Genomic DNA, 22751 nt, shown 5'->3' on the forward strand with positions numbered 1-22751 from the left:
TTTAAATATATTATTTTAACAAAATTATATAAGAGACAAAGCATGAGCAATTATAAGCAGTGGGCAAAAACATAACATAAAAATTTCAAATGTAAAAATTTTGATTACCTAAGTGAGTCACAATACAGAATCTACCTAACAAAAACAAACTTTTACCTTCATCCAGTTATGTTGGTGGATGACCTCCACATTATATAGAAGAAAGAAATTCCCAACGTGCTAGATGTCTGAAACTCTGAGTTCATGTTCTCTAAAATCAAGGAATGAATTGTAGGAACAATAGAAGTTAAGAGTAGGAAGAATTTATTAAAAAAAAGAGAAGCTTCTGTCTAAGAGAGACAGAGGAGGATCTGCAGTGTGGGTTGCCCACCAACCCTGCTTTTCAGCAGTGTTTTATTAAGCACAGCCACGAGATGAGGCAGGCTCAAGGTGGGACGAAACTATGGTCAACTAATAAGATTACAAGTACAGTTGCTTAGGTAATATTGATCCAATGTGAAGTCACAAGGTAGGTGTGACGGGGGAGAAAACTATGGTAAACCAGTAAGATTACAAGTATAGTCACTTAGGTAATACTGACTAAATGGAGATCAAATTGGGAAGCAAGTCATGTAGTAAGCACAGATGGGGTGGACAGGGACTTTCCTGGAAGGGGTGAGCCAAGGAGGTTTTGATCCTCTACCCCTAGGTGCTTGATGCCTATTTAGAAGGTCAATCACTGCTGTTCACCCCTAGAGGGAAGTATATGGGTGTAGTCACTTCTCTTTTCTTGAAGCCTGGCCTTTGGTGAATGTGCCTCCAGCCACAGTTATCTTTTGTGCTGACCTTCCCAGGCCCAGCCCTGTCTGATTGCCTACAGTATTTCTGAATAACTTAGCTATCTGTAATAATAGCTTCACATGAAGAGGGAAAGGAAAAAGTCCAAGGAATTTCATTATCTGACATGGCATTAACCTTTTGCTTAATACCTTGAACAGCCATTGAGATATTAGGAGAAGGATCAGGAATGTATATACTTTTAGCTTTTACAATTGCACAAGTACCCCTTTGTGCTCCTATTGGAATGCCTTCTGAGTTTGGAAGATGGCTTGACTCATTAATTTTATTTTTTCATTCAGGAGAGAGACCAGTTTTGTGGTGTCATTTAAGGCCTGTAGAGTATAGTTAGTTAAGGCCTCAATGTGTTGTATGACATCCTCTAATCCTAGGGAAGGGGTAAAGATAGAAGCCAAATGATCATAGCAGTGAAACACATTTTTAGATTGTCGATGTTGTAGGTGGGGGAAGTTTGCAGATTTGTTGATACTTTTGACACTCTTGGCCTTGTAACTACACAAGTCCTATTGTGCATCTCCCTATCCATCCAAGGGTAACCAGGGCCACAAATTGGTTCCACAGGACCAATGAGTGCCACTGGGGGGTTTCCATCTAATTTTAGGGCAATTAAACTAGTCTGTTGCAAAATAGTCTTTAACCTGTAAAGTTATCATATGTGTGCACTGCTCAGGGGATGTCTGTCCCACATAATTAGTAGAGTTAGGGCAATGAGAATAAGAGCAATTTTTTTTTTTTTTTTGTTCCTAACATAAGGGACCTTTCTATTAAGTTGTCTTATAGTTGGAGTTACCCGCATATGATCATCATCAGTGTAAATATTGACCTTCCTGTTCCTTGCTGAGATGTAAAACACTGGTTAGAGGTATGAGTTCTGTTAGCTGAGCACTATTCCCAGGGCAAATGAGGAACTTTTAAGCATCTGATGGAAAGTCACTACAGCACACACTGTCTTTTTGTCCTCTTCTTTTAATGAAGAAACTGCCATCACAGAAGAAGATCAAATCAGGGTCAGGGAGGCATGTGTCTGACAAATCTTTTCTAGCTGCATACGTATGAAGAATTACCTGTTCACAGTAATGTCTTTCAGCCTCAATTTTCTCTTTTTCTGGTAGAAAGGTGGCAAGGTTTAAGGAGAAACATGTCCTTCTAAAAGTAGAGCCTGGTATTCAAGAAGTTGGTTGTCTAATAGCCATAAGCTCCCTTTGAAGAAGAAAGAAGTCCTGCTACATTGTGAGTTGTGTATACCATAAGATCTTTGCCTAAAGTCAGGTTGGATGCCTTTGGCACTAAGAGAACTATTGCAACCACAGCTCTAAGGCAGGCAGGCTGTCCCTTTGCTATGATGTCTAATTCATGACTCCGATACTCTCTAGGCTGTTGAACAGGTCCCCAATCTCTGTGTAAGCACTCTGAAAGTCATGCCCCATCTTTCGTCAACAAATTGAAACAATATCCTCTCGGTAGGCTCAGCGCCGGGACATTTAGAAGTGCTTGTTTAAGCTTCTGGATTGCAGTTTGGGGATCAAGTTCTCAGGTGAAAGTGTGGGTATCTGTCTTTTGCACTTCCTTTATAAGCTGATAGAGGGGTCACGGAATCTCACCATATAATGCTATCCAAAGGCAACAGAAGCCTGTAATTCCTAGGAATCCCCTTAGCTATTTTAGAGTCTTAGGCTACAGGAAGGAAACTATTGGTTTAATTCTTTATTTTCCCAGCCTTCAGGTTCTCTTAGATATGATAAGGCCCAAATATTTTACCTCAAGGCTAAAAGTTGTATCTTAGACTTAGAAACCTTATAACCCCTGTCTGCTAGGAAATTCAGCAGCGCATGGGTGACTTGGCTAGAAAGCTTGTTTGAGGAAGTGCATAACAGCAAATCATCTAGAGTTTGCAAGGCTATGCCCTGGGAAAATTTAAAACACACCAAATCATAGTAAAGCCCTTGCCCAAAAGAATGAGGACTGTCTGTAAATCCTTGAGGAAACACAGTCCTTGTCATCTGAGTAGGCCTGGTTGTAAGGGTTTTCAAAGGCAAAAAGAAACTGTGACTCTGTATGTAAAAGAATAAAAAATAAGGCATCTTTTAAATCTAACACAAAACCAATTGGCATCTTCCCATATCTGAGAAGGGAGAGTGTGTAGGTTAGGTACCAACAGGTGGATTGGCATTATTGTTTCATTTATCCTATACCAATCTTTAGTCCCTATTGGATTTTTGAACTCCCAAGATTGGAGTGTTGTACTGGCTATTGTAGACTTTAATTAAACCTTGTGCCCTTAAGTGATCAATTATAGGCAATAATCTTCTCTTAACTTAGGGCCTTAGAGGATATTGTCTCCGGTGAGAGGAAGTAGTAGCATCTTTGAGATATATTTGCACTGGAGCAGCTCTTACTGCTCTGCCTATTCTACCTTTAGTTGCCCATATTTCAGAATTTATTTCTGTCTTCACAAAGGGGAGGCAGTGTACCTGACCTGGGCACATTTATTACAGTATTCAAACAAGATAAAATGTTTCTCCTCAGGAGGGAAATTGGAGTTTTCAGCCTAAAAGGAATGTGTAAAAAGAAAACCACTCTAGTTATAGCCTAAGAGTTGTGAGAAATAGCAATTTGCCTCCTCTCCATTAACTCCTTTCACTAAGGCATGACAGTTGGAAGGAAGGCCGGAGTTGAAGAGAGGGTAAAACACTTACCTCCATCCAGTTATCTTGGTGGGACCTCCAAAATGATACAGGGATGACGTGGGACCTTCAGTAATCCAAATAATATAAGGAAAATATTATAACTCCCAATCTGCTAGATGTCTGATACAACAAGTTCATGTTCCCCAAAATTGAAAAAATGAATTCTAAGGAACAGCAGAGGTTAAGAGCAGGAAATATTTATTAGGGGAAAGAAAACTTCTAAAAAAGACAGAATGCGCCCCAAGTGGGTGAGGGTTGATGTTGCTCTGGGTGATGCTTGGCAATGCCTTGAAGACAATTCGGTTATCACACCTAAAGTAGATGATATTGGCATTCTAGTGTTTAGGTATCAGAGATGCTGTTATCTTCTCACCAAAATAAACTAAATGAAAAATAAAATGTCAATATATTCTTTTAATGCTATATGATGCAAGCTGCATACAGGGCACAAGACAGGCTTATACAACAAAGAATTTTCTGGCTCAAATGTTAGGTGGGGGAAGGGGAAAAAAAGAATTGAGATGCATTATATACATTACCAGTTCCCCACAGTGAATGTAAGCATTGTGTACTACAAACATGTACTAATAAAAATAGAAAATTTAAAGAAAAATGTTACCAGTGATAGAAATGGAGAAACCCCCTTATACATGTTAGTTGTTTATTCTTAAAAGTGGTATTAGTGGCACATGCATGTGAAGAGGGTGTATGGACTGTGGACAACTGGCTGGTTCTTCCCGTGCAGACCTGAGCACCTGGAGAGTCAACCAAGCAGATAGACACAAGTACCTATGCAGTGCTGACTCACTAATCTTAAACACTGCTGTTGCTGTGTGGACACTAAGGACAAGGCAGCTATTGAATGCGCTGCCCACCACCTGGACGTTCAACTTCTGTAGTCTTAAGAGTTTTTTCTTTTAGGAGCCACAGATTCTTTTTTGGTAGAATGAAGATAGTTCATAGGCAAAACATAGGCTTAGAAGCTGTAAAAGAGAAGAGGGAGCATTCAGACAGTTACTAGTGGAACAAGAGGCAAAGGTATTCATAGTGAAGTGGACTTTATTGGATGAGCAAACTTACTGTCTCACTCTGGCTACTTTAATTTGATTTTGCTGCTGTAGTGTCCATTGTCTAGGTAGTTTTTTGACAAGATTTAAGGGAAGGGTAATTAGTGAAAAGTGTCTGATTAAGAAAGAGATGTGTACCTAAACAGGAAGTGTGTCTCACAGTATTGGTATAGCTGTGTTTTGTTTGGATTATCATTTGTTTTGTTTTGAGATGAAAGATGATTCCTGAAAATGTATATTCATGTGTAGGTGATTGATTCCAAATAAGCAATCATTAGTCCCTCAAATAATAGGTGAAGAACAGAAAATAGTAAAATGGAGAATTCAGTAAAAACGGCAAGTATAGCCAACTTAAAGAAAAATATATACTTCTGAAAATGCAGTGTGTGTTGTGATAAGTAACTGAACAGTGGAGGAGAAACTAACCCTAGAAGAAATAAGTACGCCAATACTTTTAAAGTGTTTTAGTCCTGAAGTTATTTAGAGTATATGTTTGAGCTGTTAAACTTTTATTTTAATTCTGTTACTAAATTGCTTCTAGGAAAATTAGTGATCCTGGGCTTTTGAAGTTTAAGAGATGTATAAAATTGAAAGGAGATTAAAAATGATTATAAAGATGAATAGAGGAAAATAAGGTAAAGATAGCTTGAAATGTAGAAATTAATAAATTTTATAAAAATTAAGGAAACCAGGCTGGGGATATAGCTCAGTGGCATAAGCACCTGCCTGGCAAGCACAAGTTCATGAGTTCAATTCCTGGTACAAAAAAAAAAAAAAAATTAAGGAAACCTGCCATGGTGGCACATGCTTGTAATCCCAGCACTTGGAAGGCTGCAGCAGGAGGATTGCCACAAGTTTGAGGCCAGCCTGGACTACATGGCAAGACCCTGTCTCAAAAAACAAAACAATACAGAAAAAGAATTGGGGAGTAAATACACAAATTTTAAGTAAAACCAAGAATTAAGCCTACACTGGGGTATAAGGTTTTATGTTTAGAGATTTGAAAGAATTTATAGAGAAAAATATGGTTATTAAACACCCTGTGGAGAACCAAGGAACGTTCTGGCAAGGATGAATCTACAACCTGGTAAATTTTGGATTTTTTGAATAAAATCCTTTATATTAAGATTAACCTTATCTTCTAAAATAAGGAAGGGAGATGAGATATTTAGCAACAAGTTAAACATAAAAACATTCAAATATAAATTCTCAGAATCTTCCTTCTGGAATGCATTTCTTCAAGACGTTCTAACAAATGTCTACATACTGTATTTTCAAAACTTAGCTAAAATACTACTTCGTCAGTGGAACCCTCTTAAATTTCTTCCAAGTAGTGGCACTTCCCTGTGTTTCTGTAACGTGTTCTACATAGTTTTTACAGCTTGTATCATATAGCTTTAAAAGAACATATTGACATTTTATTTTTCATTTAGTTTATTTTGGTGAGAAGATAACAAGTTTATATAATTCTAGGAGTGTAATTGTCACACTTCTTTCTCATCCCAGTCACATGTGAAAGTAATGATGTTATTAAATTTATGGTAAATCCATTAAAATTATTTTATGGATAAGCAAACTGAATATATTTTCATAACTTTTTGTCCAGATATTATCATGCCATGTCAGTATCTCTGTTAATTGATGATTAATAGATATTAAAAGAATGAACATATTAGTAAAATAGAATTTTCCTTTATCCCAGCAGCTCCATTCAGTAGACATAAAGTAGATTTGGGTCACAGTTAAAAATCCTCACCAACCTTCTTACCAGGGAACAGTAGAGAGTTCTGTTAGATTTCTAGGTAAACCTTCTAAATAATTCTCATCTCTCTAAGGGTAGGTGCTTTCTCTAGAGTAATGTAATGTAACGAACATTATGAGAAGATACAAAGAGCCAACCAAATGATGGAGCTAGTTATCCAAAGAGAATATGGGGTATCTTTTCAAGGGGAGAGTGACTGAAATGATTCAGTTGTAAATATGCTTAAGAGTGAAAAGTAGTCTATATATCTATGCTTAGTTTTTCAAATGAGTTTCAAAAGTTAGACTAGTAGAGTTTTAAAAGTAACTTACATCATTTAAATTGAAGTTGTTTTCCTACTGACACTTTTTATATTAAAAAAAACCTTAGGAAAAGAAATTAGGAATTTTACAGACTCTAGAAAATTTTGAAAGATTCAAGTCAATTCACTTCAAACAAGTAGTCATATGAGATATTTTTTCTTAGAAACAGATTACCTGGGACAATTTTTTAAAATTGTCCTTTTTTGTCAACCTTTTAGGTAAAATCAGATTTTTTTTCATGATAAATGAACTTTATCAAACTACCAGCCATGTTATACAGTGAAAATAGATGTAATTAACTTACGTTCTGTGGATTTCCTAGTTTTTTTTAAGATAAGACAGATAATTGCAGTAGCAATGACAGATAAAACTGGAGGAAAGTCAGTGATCAAGTGGAGATATCAGTGACCGCTTGCAAGCTGTAATGACTAGATTTTATCTGGCAGTTAATAACAAAGCTCACTTTGAGGTATAAATTAAATGACTCCAGTGCCTTTTAGGAAGTATTAACTCTAGGAACAGCATATCAGGAAAACAGGTGGAGCTTCAAGGGAAACAAATGTAATTGTACTTTGTTGCTAAGAGCCATATGTTTTGTTGAAGTCTTTGACCTCTAATTTTCATTCTTTCTTTTATAAGAATATGTTTGCTGTATATATCATAATTATGTTTGTCCTAGGGAATTGGTCTGTATACATATTGCACCTTGCTGCTTTTTATTCCCTGTCTTCCTCCCACCTTCTCCTTTCCCTTTCCCTTTTTTCCCATATCTCTTGCCCATCTCTGTGTTTCTTGTTATCTTTCTTCTGTTCTGCTCTTTGCATTGTTTATACTCTGGTTCTCTCATGTTAGAGACACCACGCCGTATTTTAGCCTTCTCTCTCTGGTTTATATCACTTAACATTATGGTCTTAAGATGCATCTATTTTCTACAGATAATTTAAATGTGTCCTTCTTTATGTCTTAATCACACTCCATTGTGTATATATTTATATACACATTACATTTTCTTTGTCCATTCATCTGCTGATGGGCTGCTTCCATAATTTCGCTATTGCAAGTTGTGCTGTTATAAACATTCGTATGTATGTATCACTGTAATATGATGTCTTTAACTCTTTCAGGAAGATACCCAGGAGGGTTATAGCTGGGTCAAATGGAATTTCTAGGGTTTTTTTTTAGTTTTTTGAGGAATACCCATTCTGATTTATATAGTGATTGTACTAGTTTACATTCCCACCAACAATGTGGAGGGTCCCTTTTTCTCCACAGCCTTGCCAGCATTTGTGTTTTGACTTCTTGATTCTTTTTTTTGTTTTGGTACCAGGAATTGAACTCATGACTTCAGGCTTGCCAGGCAAGTGCTTATGCTGTTGAGCTACATCCCTGGCACTTGAGTTTTTGATCATAGCCATTTTTCAGGAGTAAGACGCAGTCTCAGTGTTGTTTTGATTTGCATTTTTAATGGCCAAAGATGCTGAACAGTTTTTCATGTCTTTATTAGCCATTTGCCCTTCTGAGAAAGGTCTGTTAATTTCAATGGTTGATTTTTTTTATTGGATCTTTTTGGGTGGTCTAATTTTTTTTTGAGTTCTTTTGTATATTCTTGATATTAGCCCTCAGTCACAGGAGTAGTTGGCATTTTTTCCCTATTCTGTAGTTTATGTCTTCATTCTGTTGATGGGTTGCTTTGCTGTGCAGAAGCTTTTTAATTTGACATAATCCCATTTGTTAATATTATATTTTATAGAATTGGAGTTCTGTTTAGGGATTCCTTGCTATGCCTATGTCTTTAAGAATTTTACCCACTTTTTCTTTCAGCCAATTCAATGTTTCTGTTTTATATGTAGGTCTTTGATCTGTTTTTATTTGACTTCAATATAAGGTGAGAGATACGTATCTAAATTTATTCTTCTGCGCATGGATGATGAGTTTCTCCCACCTTGTTTGTTAAACAGGCTGTCTTTCCTCAAATACATCTTTTTGGCTCCTTTGTCAAAGATCAGATGGCTGAAGGTACTTAGGATTCTTTTTAAATCCTCTATCATATTCTCTTGGTCAACATGTCTGTATCATGCTGTTTTTATTACTGTAGCTTTTTAGTGTAATTTGAAGTCTAGATTTATAATGCTTTTACTCCTGATTTCTTTTTCAGTTCACTCTTAGTGTACAAGAACACCATTGAGTTTTTTGTGCTGAATTTGGTCCTTGCCATTTTAGTGAATTTGTTGATTACTTTTCAGTCTTTTGGTAGAGTTGTTGGATCTTCTGTGTAAAGGATCATGTCTTTTGTGAATAAGGATAGCTTGACTCTTCCCTTTCGCATTCAAATCCTCTTTTCTTTCTCTGGCCTGATTGCTCTGTCTAAAGTTTTGAGTACTTTATTGAACAGGAGTGGTAAGAATAGACACACTGATCTTGTTCCTGATTTTAGAAGAAATGCTTTTAGTTTTTCCCCATTTAGTATGATGTGGTCAGTGGACTTGTTGTAAGCGGCTTTTATCAGCGTAATGTAAGGACATTCTATACCTGTTTTTATCAGAGTATTCTTTTTTATCAAGTATAGATGTTAGGTTTTCTCAAAGGCTTTTTCTCTGTCTGTGGAGATGGTCAAATGATGTTTATTCTTGTTTATTTGATGTATTGCATTTATTCTTTTACATATGTTGAACCATCGTACATACCTGGGAAGAAGTGGACTTGGTCATGATACGTCATGATCTTTTTAATGATTTGTTGCCTTTTCTTTGGAAGATTTTTTGTATCTGTTTATTTAAAAAATTGTCCTATAGTTTTCTTTTTTCTGTGAGTCATTGTCCAGTTTTGGTGTCAGGGCAAGACTAGCTTCAAGGAATGAGTTTGGCAGTATTTCTTCCCTTTTGGTTTCATGAAAGAGGTTGAGGTGTATTGGCATTTATGTTTCCTAAAAGTTCTGGCAATTTTTTTTTTCCTAGACAGGGTCTCACTATGTAGTCCAGGCTGGCTTTGAACTTGCTTCAATCCTCTTGCTTCAGCCTCCCAAGTGCTGAGATTACAGACATGCACTACCACACCCAATGAGTTCTGGCAAATTTAAGTGGAGAAGCTATCAGATCCTGGACTTTCCTTATTTGGTAAGGTTTTTATTGTTGCCTCTAGTTTATTATCAGTCTGTTCAGGGTTTATGTCTTCTTGGTTAAGTATTGGTATTCATAAGTATCTAAAAATTTAGCCATTTCTTCTAGATTCTGTAATTTATTGGCATATATGTTTATAAAATAGTTTCTTATGATCATCCTCTGGATTTCAGTGGTGCCCATTGTGATTTTACCTTTTTAATTTCTAATTGCATTTCATTGTTATGTTTGGCTAAGGGGTTAACAATTTCATTTATCCTTTCAAAGTATCAACTCTTTGATTCATTGAGCCTTTGCATTTTTTCTTCAACTTTATTAATTTCTGCTCTGATCTTTATCATTTCTTCTTCAAGTCTTGGATTTGAGTTATTCTTGTTTTCTAGAAACCTGAGGTCCATCATTAGATTGTTTATTGAGGATCATTCTGTTTTTCTAATGTGAGCATTCATGGCGTTAAACTTCACTCTTATTTTTTTCTCTACTAATACATAGTGACTGACTTTCTCTGTTTCTTCTGACTTTCATTATGTCCCATTGTTTTGGGTATGGTTTGCCATTTGATTCTCGGAACTTTTAAATACTTTCTTGTTTGATTTTTTTCTGTGTTCCATTGATTTTGAGTGAATTAATTCAATTTCTATTTGTTTGCATAGTTTCCTTGTTTCTTTTGCTGTTGATTTCTAGTTTCATTGTACTGTGATATTATTTCAATTCTTTTTTATTTATTTGCACATGCTTTATGACTTAAGGTGTGGTCTGTTTTGGAGAAAGTTCCTGTAGTGCTGAGAAAAATGTGTTTTAGGTTGGATGACAACTCTGTAGATACCTGTTAAGTCTTTGTTCAGTGGTTTGGTTTGGTTTAATTCTAATATTTCTTTGTCAGTTTTTTGTCTGGTTGACTTATTTGTGAGGGTGTAATATTGAATTCACCCACTATGATTATATTGATGTTTATCTGACCTTTTGTGCCCAGTATTATTTCTTTTATGAAATTGAATTTGCCTGCATTTGTATTGTAATTGTTTTCTCTTTCTGTTCAATTTTTTTCTCTACTAGTGTATAGTGACTGACCTTCTTTGTCTCTTCTGATCAATTTTGGCTTAAAACACTTTATCTAAAAATAGGATAGCTACTCCTGTTTGCTTCTGGGCTTGTGTTGCTTAGAGTATTATTTTCTATCTTTTCACTTCAGTCTGTGTGGGTTTTTGTTTTTTGTTTTTTTGTTTTTTTGTTTTTTCCTTTCTGTTTTGGATGAGGTATAGCTCTTACAGGCAGCATATATTTGGGATTTGTTTTGTGGTCTACTCTGCCAGTCTCTGTCTTTTGATTGGGGTATAAAGACCATTTACATTGAGAGTTATTACCAAAAGGGATTTATTTAATCTTTCCAGTGCATTGTTTTTCCATTGCTGATTGCTCATTTTTTCCCTTTTGTTTACTCTCCCAGTTACTTATATCCTTTTCTCTGGGCTCTTTGGTGATTTTGTGTAGGATTTTTTGTCCTGTCTTTGTGTAGGATTCTCTTGAGTACTTTCTGCAGTGCTGACTTAGTTATGAATTATTTTAGGTGCTGTTTGTCATGGAAAGTATTTACTCTATATCTTCATAAATTTTGAAAGGTATTTTTCAGGATATATTCATATGGGTTGGGTTTGTTTGTTCTTTGTTTTTAAGGGCTTAGCAAACTTCTAAGCTCTCCTGGCCTTTTGTTCTGAGAAATCAGCTGTAATTTTGATAGGGTTGCCTTTGTAAGTTACTTGGTATTTTTCTTGAATAGCTGTTATCCTTTCTTTTCTGAATTTCTGGGAATTGACTATGATGTGTCATGGAGAAGTTTTTTTTATGGTATTGACTATTTGAAGTTTATATGCCTCATTTACTTGTAAGTTGAATTCTTCCCTTAGACTTAGAGACTCTTCTGCCATATTCCTTTTGTGTTCTAACTTTCCTTAATTTGTATAATTCTTAGGTTGGTTTTTTGAGTCATTTATCGACTATTTGTTCAAGTTTTCATGGTACTTTGTAATTTTTAGGGTATTACTGAGTACATGATCTGTTATATCAACTGTATGTTCTGGTTCTGACACTCTGCTTGCTTTAGTTGTGTCTGTTTCCCATGTTTTCAGTAAAATTTTTTATATCCTGGATTTCTGCTTAATTTATTTTCATAATCTGATTCTTTACTAAAATGGTCATTCATATCTTGTTTAATTCAGTCAGTTTTTAGTATCTTCTTTAAGGTTGTTGAATATTTTATTAATTAGGTTATCTGTTTACACCTTGGAGGTCACTGAACATCTTAAAGATTTGTTTCTTCTTTGATTTCTTCAAATATTTAACCACTTGGTTTTTGAGTTCTTTGCCTGTGACTTCCTCTACTTTAGTTTCTGTGAGATCAGCATTTATTTTTTCATATTTCTGTGGTTTTTGTGCTGAGGATCTGTTAGGGTAGGAAAACTGTCACTACTGTGGAGATCTCTTCTGTTAGTGTTTGTTTTCCTGTGGTGTGACCTTGACTTTGGTTATATTTTGGTGTTTCTATATCTCTTTAACCTACTGAACTTAATGGAGTAAGTCTCAGTTGCTATGTGGTAAGGCGGGAACCATTTCAGGTTATTTCAGCATCTACAAAATGAACCATATATCAGTCATGTAATTTAAAATTTAACAATTTCACCATTTTCTCAGTAACCTAGAAGGACTGTGGTATAGTATTGATGACAAGTTTCGTAGGATATAGAGCATGATGGAAGGAGAAAGGAGGAAGAAACGGAAGAGAATAGTTCAGAAAGTAGGAGAGTAGAAAAAATAATAAATGAAAAAAATAAAAAAGATAGGACTTTGTTGATATTATTTTTGTATCTGGAGTGGAGGACTAGTGGAGAGGGAGTTTGAGAGGTTACTTGGTGGGAGGGTGGAAAAAGGAAGGAAATAAAACTGGAGATTCAAGGAAACTGAGGAGGTTAGAACCAATTAATGTGTTAATAGAAACCTTGTGTTTAAATTCTCTATACACAGTTTTTGGTGAGGAGTAACCTGACATGCTAATGAAAGAGATTATTTAAGATACTATTTAAACTAAAGCACTAATTGTCATTCTCCTTTTTATATCTACAAACACCTCCCATATATGAAAGAAGAGGGAGGAAGGGAGAGAGAGAAAGGGAAGGAGAGAGAGACAATCACATGCATACAGAAACACAATCCTTTCAGTCCTCTCCCTACTGCAGTCAGAATTTGACCAGTGTGCTATACCCACTGTGTACACAAACGGAGAAACTTTGACTTGCAGTAAGTAGGAGGGGCTGAGCTCTGGTGGTTGAGTCAAAGAGGCACCAGTGTGTTTGCTGGTGCTTGAGCTGATTCCCCGGGAATGATTTATTTTCTTGCCTGCCAGTGAGCGAAGAGGCTTGGGGGTCCAGAGTGACTACTTTGTGTGTGTGTGAATTCTTTTTTAACAGAAAAAAACCACAAAATTTCAAAACAAGCTAATAGGAAGGTAACAGTGGTTAATACATTGCACATTGTTATCTTTAAATTAGTTACTCAGAGTACAAGATATTGGCATTTCATTGTCCAAACAATATTAGCACAAACCTATCTTTTCAATGAACTAAGAGAAATTAATAGTATAAATATCTTAACTATATTATATATATATATATATATATTTTTTTTTTTTTTTGCTTTTCCCTTCTTTCTTTTCTCCATCCCCCCATCCCACTTTCTCTTGCCTTTTCAAGTTTCTTCCATTTTATACTATCTACATTTTGGATCTTACTTATTCTTTCAGCTTCTCACACTAGGGAGACAATACAGTGTTCACATATGTACATCTGGTTTATTTCACTCATGAGTATGGTCCTCGAGTTGCATCTATTTACCTATAGAAGTCCCCAGTTTATCCTTCTTTATGGCTGAGTAGTACTCTGTTGTATAAAAAGACATCTTTTTTACCCATTCCTGAGTTGATGGGCATTTGGGTTGTTTCCAAGATCTAGCTAGTACAAATTGTGCTGCTGTAAACATGAGTGCACATATATTGCTGTGGTATGATTTTTTTTAATTCTTCCGGGAAGATACTCAAAAGGGGACTAGCTGGGTCAAATGAGGCCTCCAATCTTAGTTTTTTGAGGAATCTCCACACTGATTTCCACAGTGGTTGCACCAGTCTATACGCCCACCAGCAGTGGAGAAGGGTTCCATTCTCCCCACAGCCTCTCCAGCATTTTTTATTGGTTGATTTCTTGGTGATAGTCATTCTTTCTGGAGTACAGTGGAATCTCAGTGTTGTTTTAATTTGCATCTCTTGATTGACCAGTGATATTGAACATCGTTTCATATATTTATTTACCATTTCTTCATCTGAGAGGTATGTATTCATCTCAGATGCCCATTTTTGGATTGGGTCTTTAAATTTGAGAGGTCTGATATTTATATGTTCTTGGTAGTAATCCTTTGTCTGAGGAACAGTTGGCAAACATTTCCCCCCACGTTGTGGATTGTCTGTTCATTGTGTTGGTGCTTCTTCTTTCTTCTGCAGGCATTGTTCTGCTGCATATCAGTTGTGCTCTTGTGGGCCTGGCCAGTTGACTTATTTATTCTGCCTCTGTCTTATGACTGGATACCTTCAGTTCTCGGGGAGGGAGGTGCAGTGTTGCTGGCCAAGTACCAGTCTTCTGCGAATTTCTGTTCTGCTAATTTCTAAAGGGACCTCCTGGATCTCCCCCTGCTCCCCTCCATGATAATCCCCACAGCTGCTTATGGTCTGCTGTTTTTGTATCACTCTGAGTAAATATGAATTCCCGTCCAGCTAGGCCACTTAGCTCTGGCTTTTGCCTTGTGCCAAACTCTGTCCACACCCCACAGAGAGTCACTGTTCAGCCCATCAGTCAGTGGTACCTCACACTCAGGAGCTTTGGCTGGCAGTGGGGGTGTTCCCGTGTGCGCAGAGTTCTGCGGTATCTGTAGGGCAGGCAGCAGGTAGGATATCCCACAAACACAGACCTCAGTGGTGTTTCGGGGAGTGATGAGAGACTGCCTACTTTGGCACGCGTGAGCGCCTTTCCTCCTTCCCTGGGTCATACAGCCGCAACTGCTGCCTGGCCCTTCAGCTCGCTGAACTGTGGCTCACTGTGTCTAGTTCCAGGTCCCTACCAAGGGTCCTTTCTTTCCCACGAGCTCACCAGTCCCCTTGCAGTCACTGCCCTCTAAATGACTTTCTGGCCTTCACTTGTCTAGGGCCCTGATCTGTGACCGTCTCCCTTGCTAGGCTCCTTCTCCCCCGGTGAGGAGGAAGTTAGGGCAGGAGGGCACGAGACACTGGCTGCAGGCTGGGCGCTAGTTGTAGCAGCCCGGGTGCTGCTGCTATACGAGGCTTTTCCCCTTGGTTAGATATTTTTCCATGATGGCTTCTTGTAAATGCAGCATATCAGAGGCTGGCCCTGCTTCTTTTTCTCCATATCCTTGATACTGGAATTCATCTGGGGGCTTCAGATTGCCCTCTCATATTTGGGTCTTTGTTCATCCCCCATTTCCAAGTACCTCTGCTTCCCAGGGTCTCCTTCAGCACCTTCCAGGGCGAATACTGTTGTCTCTACATGACGGGATCTTACCATTTTCATTCCTTTTTTTGCGGCGGGGGTCTGTTTGAGACAGGATCTCGCTATGCCATTCAGACTGGCCTTGAGCTCACTCTGTAGCCCAGGCTGGTCTCGAACTAACGACCATCCTCCTGCCTCAGCCTCCTGAGTGCTGGAATTACAGGCGTGTGCCACCACACCCGGCATCATTTTCATTCTTAAGTGAGAGGATTGGATGATAACTTGTACTATATTAAGATCCCTTTTAATTATAAAATTTTGGTAAAATGGAGAAAATGAAAAGATGGTCATCTGGTCTCCTTAAATGTGATTATTTTGTGATGGATGAGTGAAGTAGAGGTAATTACAGAATTTCGAGTGATTAGAAAATAGGATACAAAAAATTTAAAAGCTTTAAGTACATTACTTTCTTGTCCTATAAAGATGATAAATGTTAACAAGTAGTGTCTTTCAGTTTAATTACTTACATATTTTATGTTAGCTTATTATCCTTTTTAAGTTTTTTTTTTATTCTAACAGCTTGCTGGAATTTGTTCTGACCATAATGGTATAACATTTGTGGTTATTAAATGTACTATAACTTTGTGAATTTGCTGCCATCCTGAAAATATCTGTCATTTTTTTCCCTAGGCCTTAACTGATGAATGAAAAACAATATATATAAAATGAATATATATATTCATGAATATATATATTTTCATCTTTTAGCTATGTTAAACTTATAGTAACAATGTTGATTTTTAAGTGCTAATGTCAATAAAAGAGGGAGATAATATCTTCTTGTTGGGGTGTTGACATGTGTGTTCTGTTTTATAATCTAATAAATTCTGTTTACTTTATATTAATTTAGAATATGATGTCCTGGCAAAAGTTGGGGTTTATATGCTTTCTAAAGAGATTAACTGAGGGTCTTTAGCTCAGTGTTAAGCTCTTGTGTAGCATTCCCAAGACCCTCTGTTTAGTACCAGTACTGGGGTGAGAGTGGGAGAGATTAACAAAAATATTAGAAAAAAAATCTCAAAGAGGTAATCCAAAGAAGTAGGAAAAACCCAGTGAAATGAGAGTGAAACACCTGGAGAAATAACATGAGAATTTTCAGAGATGAAACTTACTCTTTGAATCAAAGGCTGTCAGTTGTATTCTCAGACATTAGAAGGCCCTTCAAGGAGGGGCTAATGTGGTTAAAGCAGTAAAATGTTCTGATACCCTCTTTGACTTTATCGTATTCTTAACTGATTTTTTTCCCCAAATCACTATACAGACTATGGCGGAGAAAAGAGAGTCTTAAATGGTAAGTCATCTTAATTTGTAATAAAAATTTCTTCACAGTATTGTCTGAGGTATTTAGATTTTTTTAACACGAAAGATATCTTTACTTGCCCAAACGCAGAGGATGACAGAAGTTTGTGGGCCCCTTATCCCACCCATACTCTTAAATAATCCCTTCTGTGACATGGCTAAGCACACGTTCATTTGCCCAAAGCGTGACTGACTCTAGTGATTAAACAAGACTGGACAGGTCGTCTGTCTCAGGCAGGTGCGCTGAGCTGTGTTGGTGCGCAGAGGCTGAGGGGTGTGTTCATGTGCTCTCCTGGGCCGAGCAGCACTGGCTTCCTCAGCCGTGCGGTGTGACTTGGAATTACGACTGACATTGTTCCGCTCCTCCCAAATTTGAGGTACTGGTCAGTACTAACTTATGAAATGCCTGAGGCTCCTCTGACTGAACTGTATTATTGTACATTTAGAGATAGATTCTAAAAAGAAAGTTACAGAAATGCAGCTCACAGCTGGATGGCCAGATGAGTTACCATATCTTTTTTGATGAAAGAAATGGTCTGTGTTGTAGAATACTTTAGGATATACCTGAAATTGTCGGATTAACACTGCATTAACCAAAAGCCTGACCTCAGGTTTCACCTTACATTGATTCTTCTGCAATACTGTGAAAACAGTCATTGCTTATTACTAGTGGGTTGGACATTGTCCCCACCACATGTGCCTTCCAGAACCTTTACTCTCCTGTTCACCCTCCTTTATACACTGCATTTAGTATCTCAGTTAGAGGTGGTCTTAAAAATGGATTTCAGCACACCGCAGTGATCTGGCTAGCATTGTTACTTCCTGTAACTTGGATCCTGAAGGGCTGGAATATATGTATTTGTTAGCAGCAGTTTACATTTGACTCACTTACGTCTGTGTGCTAAGTCTTTTTGCAGATGTGATCTGTTTGCTTTCTATCATTGTTCCAACAGCTGCGTAAAATACTGAGTGGGATAGACCACTTTTGTATTTTTGTACTCCACTAGAGACTTAATCCCTTCAAATTGGTATCAGTCAGTCAGTCTGCACTTTCGCAAGAACATTCATTTAGTCCACCTTACTTATTTTATGCCATCTCATATTTATTCCACGTTCTTTCACCTTACCCAGAAAAATATAAAGTTTGTTTCTTTGATTTTCTTTTTATAAATTATGAAATCAAGACACATTCTATAGCATATGACATTATTTTGTTCTAGTAAATTATATTTTATAATGTGTAGGTTTTTAAAAAAAAATGTCTGGAAGTTGTCTCATTTATGCTTTTGTAAGGTTTGAAGAAGAAATAGTGGTTTGCATAAGTTTTCAGTGCAAACACTGAACTTAAGTCCAGACATTCTGGTCCTAATCAAGTCATACAAGATCAACACTGACTTAAAATTTGTGAGTTCTGTTGATGCCTTTTTCTTACAGAAATTTTTAGATTTTGATGCATGTGTTATTTATATACCTAACACACTTCCAAAAGAGAAATGACATTAATCTCTTAATAAAATATTTTTCAATATTTCTCAGATAATTTAATAGTCATCTTTTGTGCTATTACCATTTTAGGAAAAAAATTCTTTTAGTCTTTGGTCTTATTATACCCATAGTTTGTAGTAAACACTGTTCTTTTAGAGTCTGCTGCTAGTTAGTTCGTACCTCTGGTCCTGTTGTGACACCTCTGAGGCTTCCTTTGTTTGTCTGAAAACTCAGTGTGCTCTGCAGTTACTGGGAAGAGAGAGAAGGGGATGAGTAAGGCCTAGGCTCAGCCTCACCCTCAGCCTCATTCTGAAAAATATACCTGTGATTGCACCTAAGCTTGTGTGTAACCTAAGGATTCTATGACTTAAAAAAAAAAGCCTGAAGAACCTCTGAGCTAGCTTGTCTCTACAGTGTCTCCAAACTCTTAATTTTATATAATTAATTTGACTTCTAATTTGAGAACTCTTAACACCTACTGGTCTAACCATTAATTTTTTGAAATAATATAATTAATGTATTGACCTTCAAATGTCATTCAGTAGCAGTACTTTTTTTCCAAAAAAAGTCTTACAGGTACAAATAATGTGCTTCTGTGATGGGAAGAAATTAATGTTTCAGAAATTGATTTTTTCAGAGTTTTTCCATGTCTCTGAGCTTTCTGAGATGACTGTAAAATCAGTTTCAGTGGGCTTTTAAAATGCTGTGTTGATGCAGATTTGCAAGAATGAGTAAAATGTTCCAAGAAATATCATATGTTGGTGAGGTGGTAGAGCAACTGGAACTCTCAAACACTGGCATAGAAGTATAAATTAGTACAACCATTTCGAAGAGTGTCTTCTAAAGCTAAAACCCTACATACCCACCAGCAGTGTGCATCTGTGTTAAGAATGTACATGTGCATATACAAGAATATTTATAATAGCATTATGTATAATAGCTTGAAACTGGAAGAGCCCAGATGCCCATCAATAGAATGAATAAATTATGTATTCGTATGGTATAATACTACTCAGTAATAAAAAACAACAAATTTGTGATGCATTAAAAAACACTGATAAAATCTCAGGAAGTTATTGGTTTGGTTTATTGCTACTGTCAACCATGCTTACTTGCCCCCCCAAAATTGTAATGTCTATAATGTTGAGCAGAAAGCCCAGGTCAAAAGGAATATATTTTATGATTTCTTCCATATGAAGGTGAAACATAGGTAGAAACTAATCATAGTGTTAGAAATCATAACTCTGGATATCTTTGGGGGAGGGGCACAGAGAGGGTGTTGGGTACAAGAGTTCATGTTTGACTTTATGAAAATTCATTGTGTACTACATTTATAATTATGCACTTTTATGTATGTATATAATAGCTCAAGAAGTTAACTGAAAAGATTGAAAAAAAGTTAAATGCTTTGTAGTTGAATTATTGCTATTTTGTTGTTTATTTGTGAAGGTTTGCTTTCCAAGACCCAAGTGACAGACACACTTACCAAAGAAGGTCTTAATTCTCCAAGGTATGTATTCTTGTTTTACTTTTTTAAAGCTGTCATTTCTGTACAAAATTATACACATTTAAGAAAAGAAACCAGCTCTAGCTTTGATGATTGTTAATCATTCTTTTTTGACACGTGAACTGTATTATTATATAGTTTTCCATTATCAGATGTTGGAGAATGAGCTGTTCTGTAAATGTGAATTGGAATGTAACTGAATTTGATCCATTTTAAACACCAACATTTTAAAAAATTATTTTAAAAAATTATTTGAAATTTTTTCTCATTGTAAAAAAATACACATTCATCATAGAAAACTTAGAAAATACAAAGAAATACAAAAGGATGTGATAAAAGCATGTGGCTCACTAATTTTAGAAATATACTCTTAACATTGGAATTACATATCTGTGTCCACATTATACGATTTTTTATAATACTGACATTGCAGTATATTCTTCTGTGAGCAATTTTCTGTTTAGTACATACTCAGTGCAAGCATTATGTTGCATTTCATCATATGACTGGTCTATAAATTCATTTAGCTATTCAATTTTTATATATCTGGTTTCTTTATATAAATTTTAATGAAAATGTTTCAAAATGTATTGAACACCAATTATCTTAAATAGTTAACACCAAATTTAGTAATGCATATATATTTTTGCTAATGATACTTCAAATACCTTCAGAATTATATGTTTTCTTTATAGTTCTTTATCTTACTGTCCTTTCCCACCAGTATATATTACTCTGTTCTTAGAAAAATGTGCTATATTCTGTTATTGCTCTTATATGTGTGAATGCACACCGTCAATATAATTATTTGTTCTCTTTTTAATATTTTACAGCTATGATTGGTTTCAAACAGACTCTTCAGTCACCATTGTCATATATACTAAACAAAAGGTAAACATATCATTAAAAATCTGGAAAAAAGTGAATACTTTATAAATGTTAATAAAATGTTAGTCGTGTGTCCTGTCAAGTCCTTTTTTAAGCACTTTTCTTACATTTATTCCTTACAACTCTGTGACATGGATACTATTATCTCTAGTTCATACACAAAGCAGAAAGATTAAATAATTTACCCAAAGTAGCACTAGTGTTTGGAACCATGGCAGTCCTACTCCTTCCTGGTATATTCTTACCGAGCATGCTATGGACTATTGAACTAGACTAGAAGGTATTTAGTTTGCTTCTCTGTTTTTTTTTTTTTTTTTAAACATGGGTGAGAAAATTGAATCATAGCATCATCAGAATAAATTTTGTGGAATATAAATGTGGATAAAAAAGATGGCACTGCTGTGGCTCAGTATGTTTAACCTACTAATGGTGTTCAGAGCCCGTTTTGTAAACTTAAGTAAGCAAAATAATTCATTCAGTAAATGTTTGTGTAACACCTTTTTTATATGAGGTACTGTCAGGATCAGATATATAGAGAACTGGCTTTCACAGAGCTCACAGTTCAGCTGGGAAATTGGATAAATAATCAGATAATTTAGAGTATCTCTAAACACATCTTCAATCACTGTTGAGGTTCTTACATGTAAAAAGACAAATTTTGATAGCTAGGTATTTAGAGAATTTACACTACTTATGTGGTAGCAGAATCATACCCAAGCCCATGAGTTCCTATGACTCTTGTAGCATGATTTGACCATTCTGTAGAGGTGACCAGCCTTTGCCTGATACAACCAAGAGGGCCAGAGAGACTGCTTGGCTGCCTTCTACTTGTTACTATTGTCTTCTCATCAGATATCCTGAAGGAAAACGTGGGATCTAGGAAGGCTAGGGTCCACTCCCACTGGTAATAGTAGAACGTAGCTAACTAGCTTCTAGAAGGTGGTAGAAGGGGCCATCAAAGATAGCTGGCTAAGGGAGTTTTCCATGGAGAATAATGCATTTCATGTATGTTGTAAATGATAGGTACCAAAATGCCTTCATCAAGACAATATAGAAATTAGAGACATCTAAAATTTGTTAGTGAGTTAATTTTTTTGTAAGCTGACGTTGAACGGCTATGCAATTTCTCCAGTATCACATAATAGAGAGATAATTAAAATAAATAAACACAAAATCTTGGTTTTTAGTCTGATTATACTTTTTTGCCATATTGCTTATTCACCAAATATGTATTGATATCTCCTACATGCCAAGCAATGCTTTAAAGGTAATCTAGTCCCTTAACTTATAGCTTAGAGACTACTGGGTGAGGTGATATTAAACAGATATAAAAAATTATAAGAAGTACTTTGAAGAAGAACTAGTTTGTGTGAGAGAAATAAAACAGGACTAACATACATCTATTTAGCTTCAGGGTTCAATGAAATAGTACCATGTGAACTTACACTGATCACCTTAAAGGTAAAGTTGTGGAAATTTAGGGAAAATTTTACTTTTTAATTTTTCTAACTTTGCTTTGCTTTCTGTTTAAGGATATCAGTTTAGATTCAGTAATAGTTGATCATCAAGGTGATTCCTTTAGAGCAGAAACAATTATCAAGGATTATTCATATCTTGTACATATTGGTGAGTACCTTATTTTTATTATTGGAATGCCTGTAATTATGGCAAGCACTATAATATTTTATCTACAGTTTTCACTTTGTTTTGTCATTTTTGATCAGTTTTTCATATTGATTTCTTTATATTAATACAAGAGCTAGCAAATGGCAGAGTGATCTTAGCAAGTTAAAGCAATTAGATACGATCAGAATCAGTAATGAATTTGTTGGGCCACGGTTGTAGGTTTCTTGTACTTAACACTTAGCACATCTCTGGTGGCCCATGTTCGTACTGAGCAGCCATCACTTGGTGGCCCACTCCACTGGCCTGTGTCTTGCCAGCTCTGCAGTAGGAAGTCTGAGACGGCCACAGAACAGCCTGGGCCTCAGGTCGGTGCCATGTCCCTTGTCTTCTCCCCTCGTGGTCCAAGCCAGCTGGCTCATTCACTTTTGTCAGCTCTGAAAAATTACAAATCTATCAGAATAGAGAAATCAGAGCTAAAATCTGGAATCAAAGATACAGCACTTTAATCCAGTTCTCACCTACAATGAACCCCACTTCAGGATCCACTGTTTTCTTCTTTTATGATGTGATGG

At 36.2% G+C, this 22751-nt stretch overlaps 1 protein-coding gene across 2 annotated transcripts in view; it reads left to right on the plus strand.

Moving 5' to 3' along the window:
* The window catches only part of LOC102015388 (cytochrome b5 reductase 4), an 83271-nt gene that overhangs the window by 28485 nt on the left and 32035 nt on the right, over positions 1 to 22751 (plus strand). Inside the window, exons 5-8 of one of the 2 annotated variants that reach the window (XM_005377692.2) lie at positions 16636 to 16665; positions 19608 to 19668; positions 20499 to 20556; positions 22086 to 22179. In XM_005377692.2, coding sequence (XP_005377749.1) covers positions 16636 to 16665; positions 19608 to 19668; positions 20499 to 20556; positions 22086 to 22179 — 243 coding nt within the window. The remainder of the gene's footprint in view (positions 1 to 16635; positions 16666 to 19607; positions 19669 to 20498; positions 20557 to 22085; positions 22180 to 22751) is intronic. The other variant, XM_013510896.1, reaches the window with a different exon arrangement.

Source organism: Chinchilla lanigera, unplaced genomic scaffold (assembly GCF_000276665.1).
Source record: "Chinchilla lanigera isolate Chin_1 unplaced genomic scaffold, ChiLan1.0 scaffold00010, whole genome shotgun sequence".
NCBI classification, from domain to species: domain Eukaryota; kingdom Metazoa; phylum Chordata; class Mammalia; order Rodentia; family Chinchillidae; genus Chinchilla; species Chinchilla lanigera.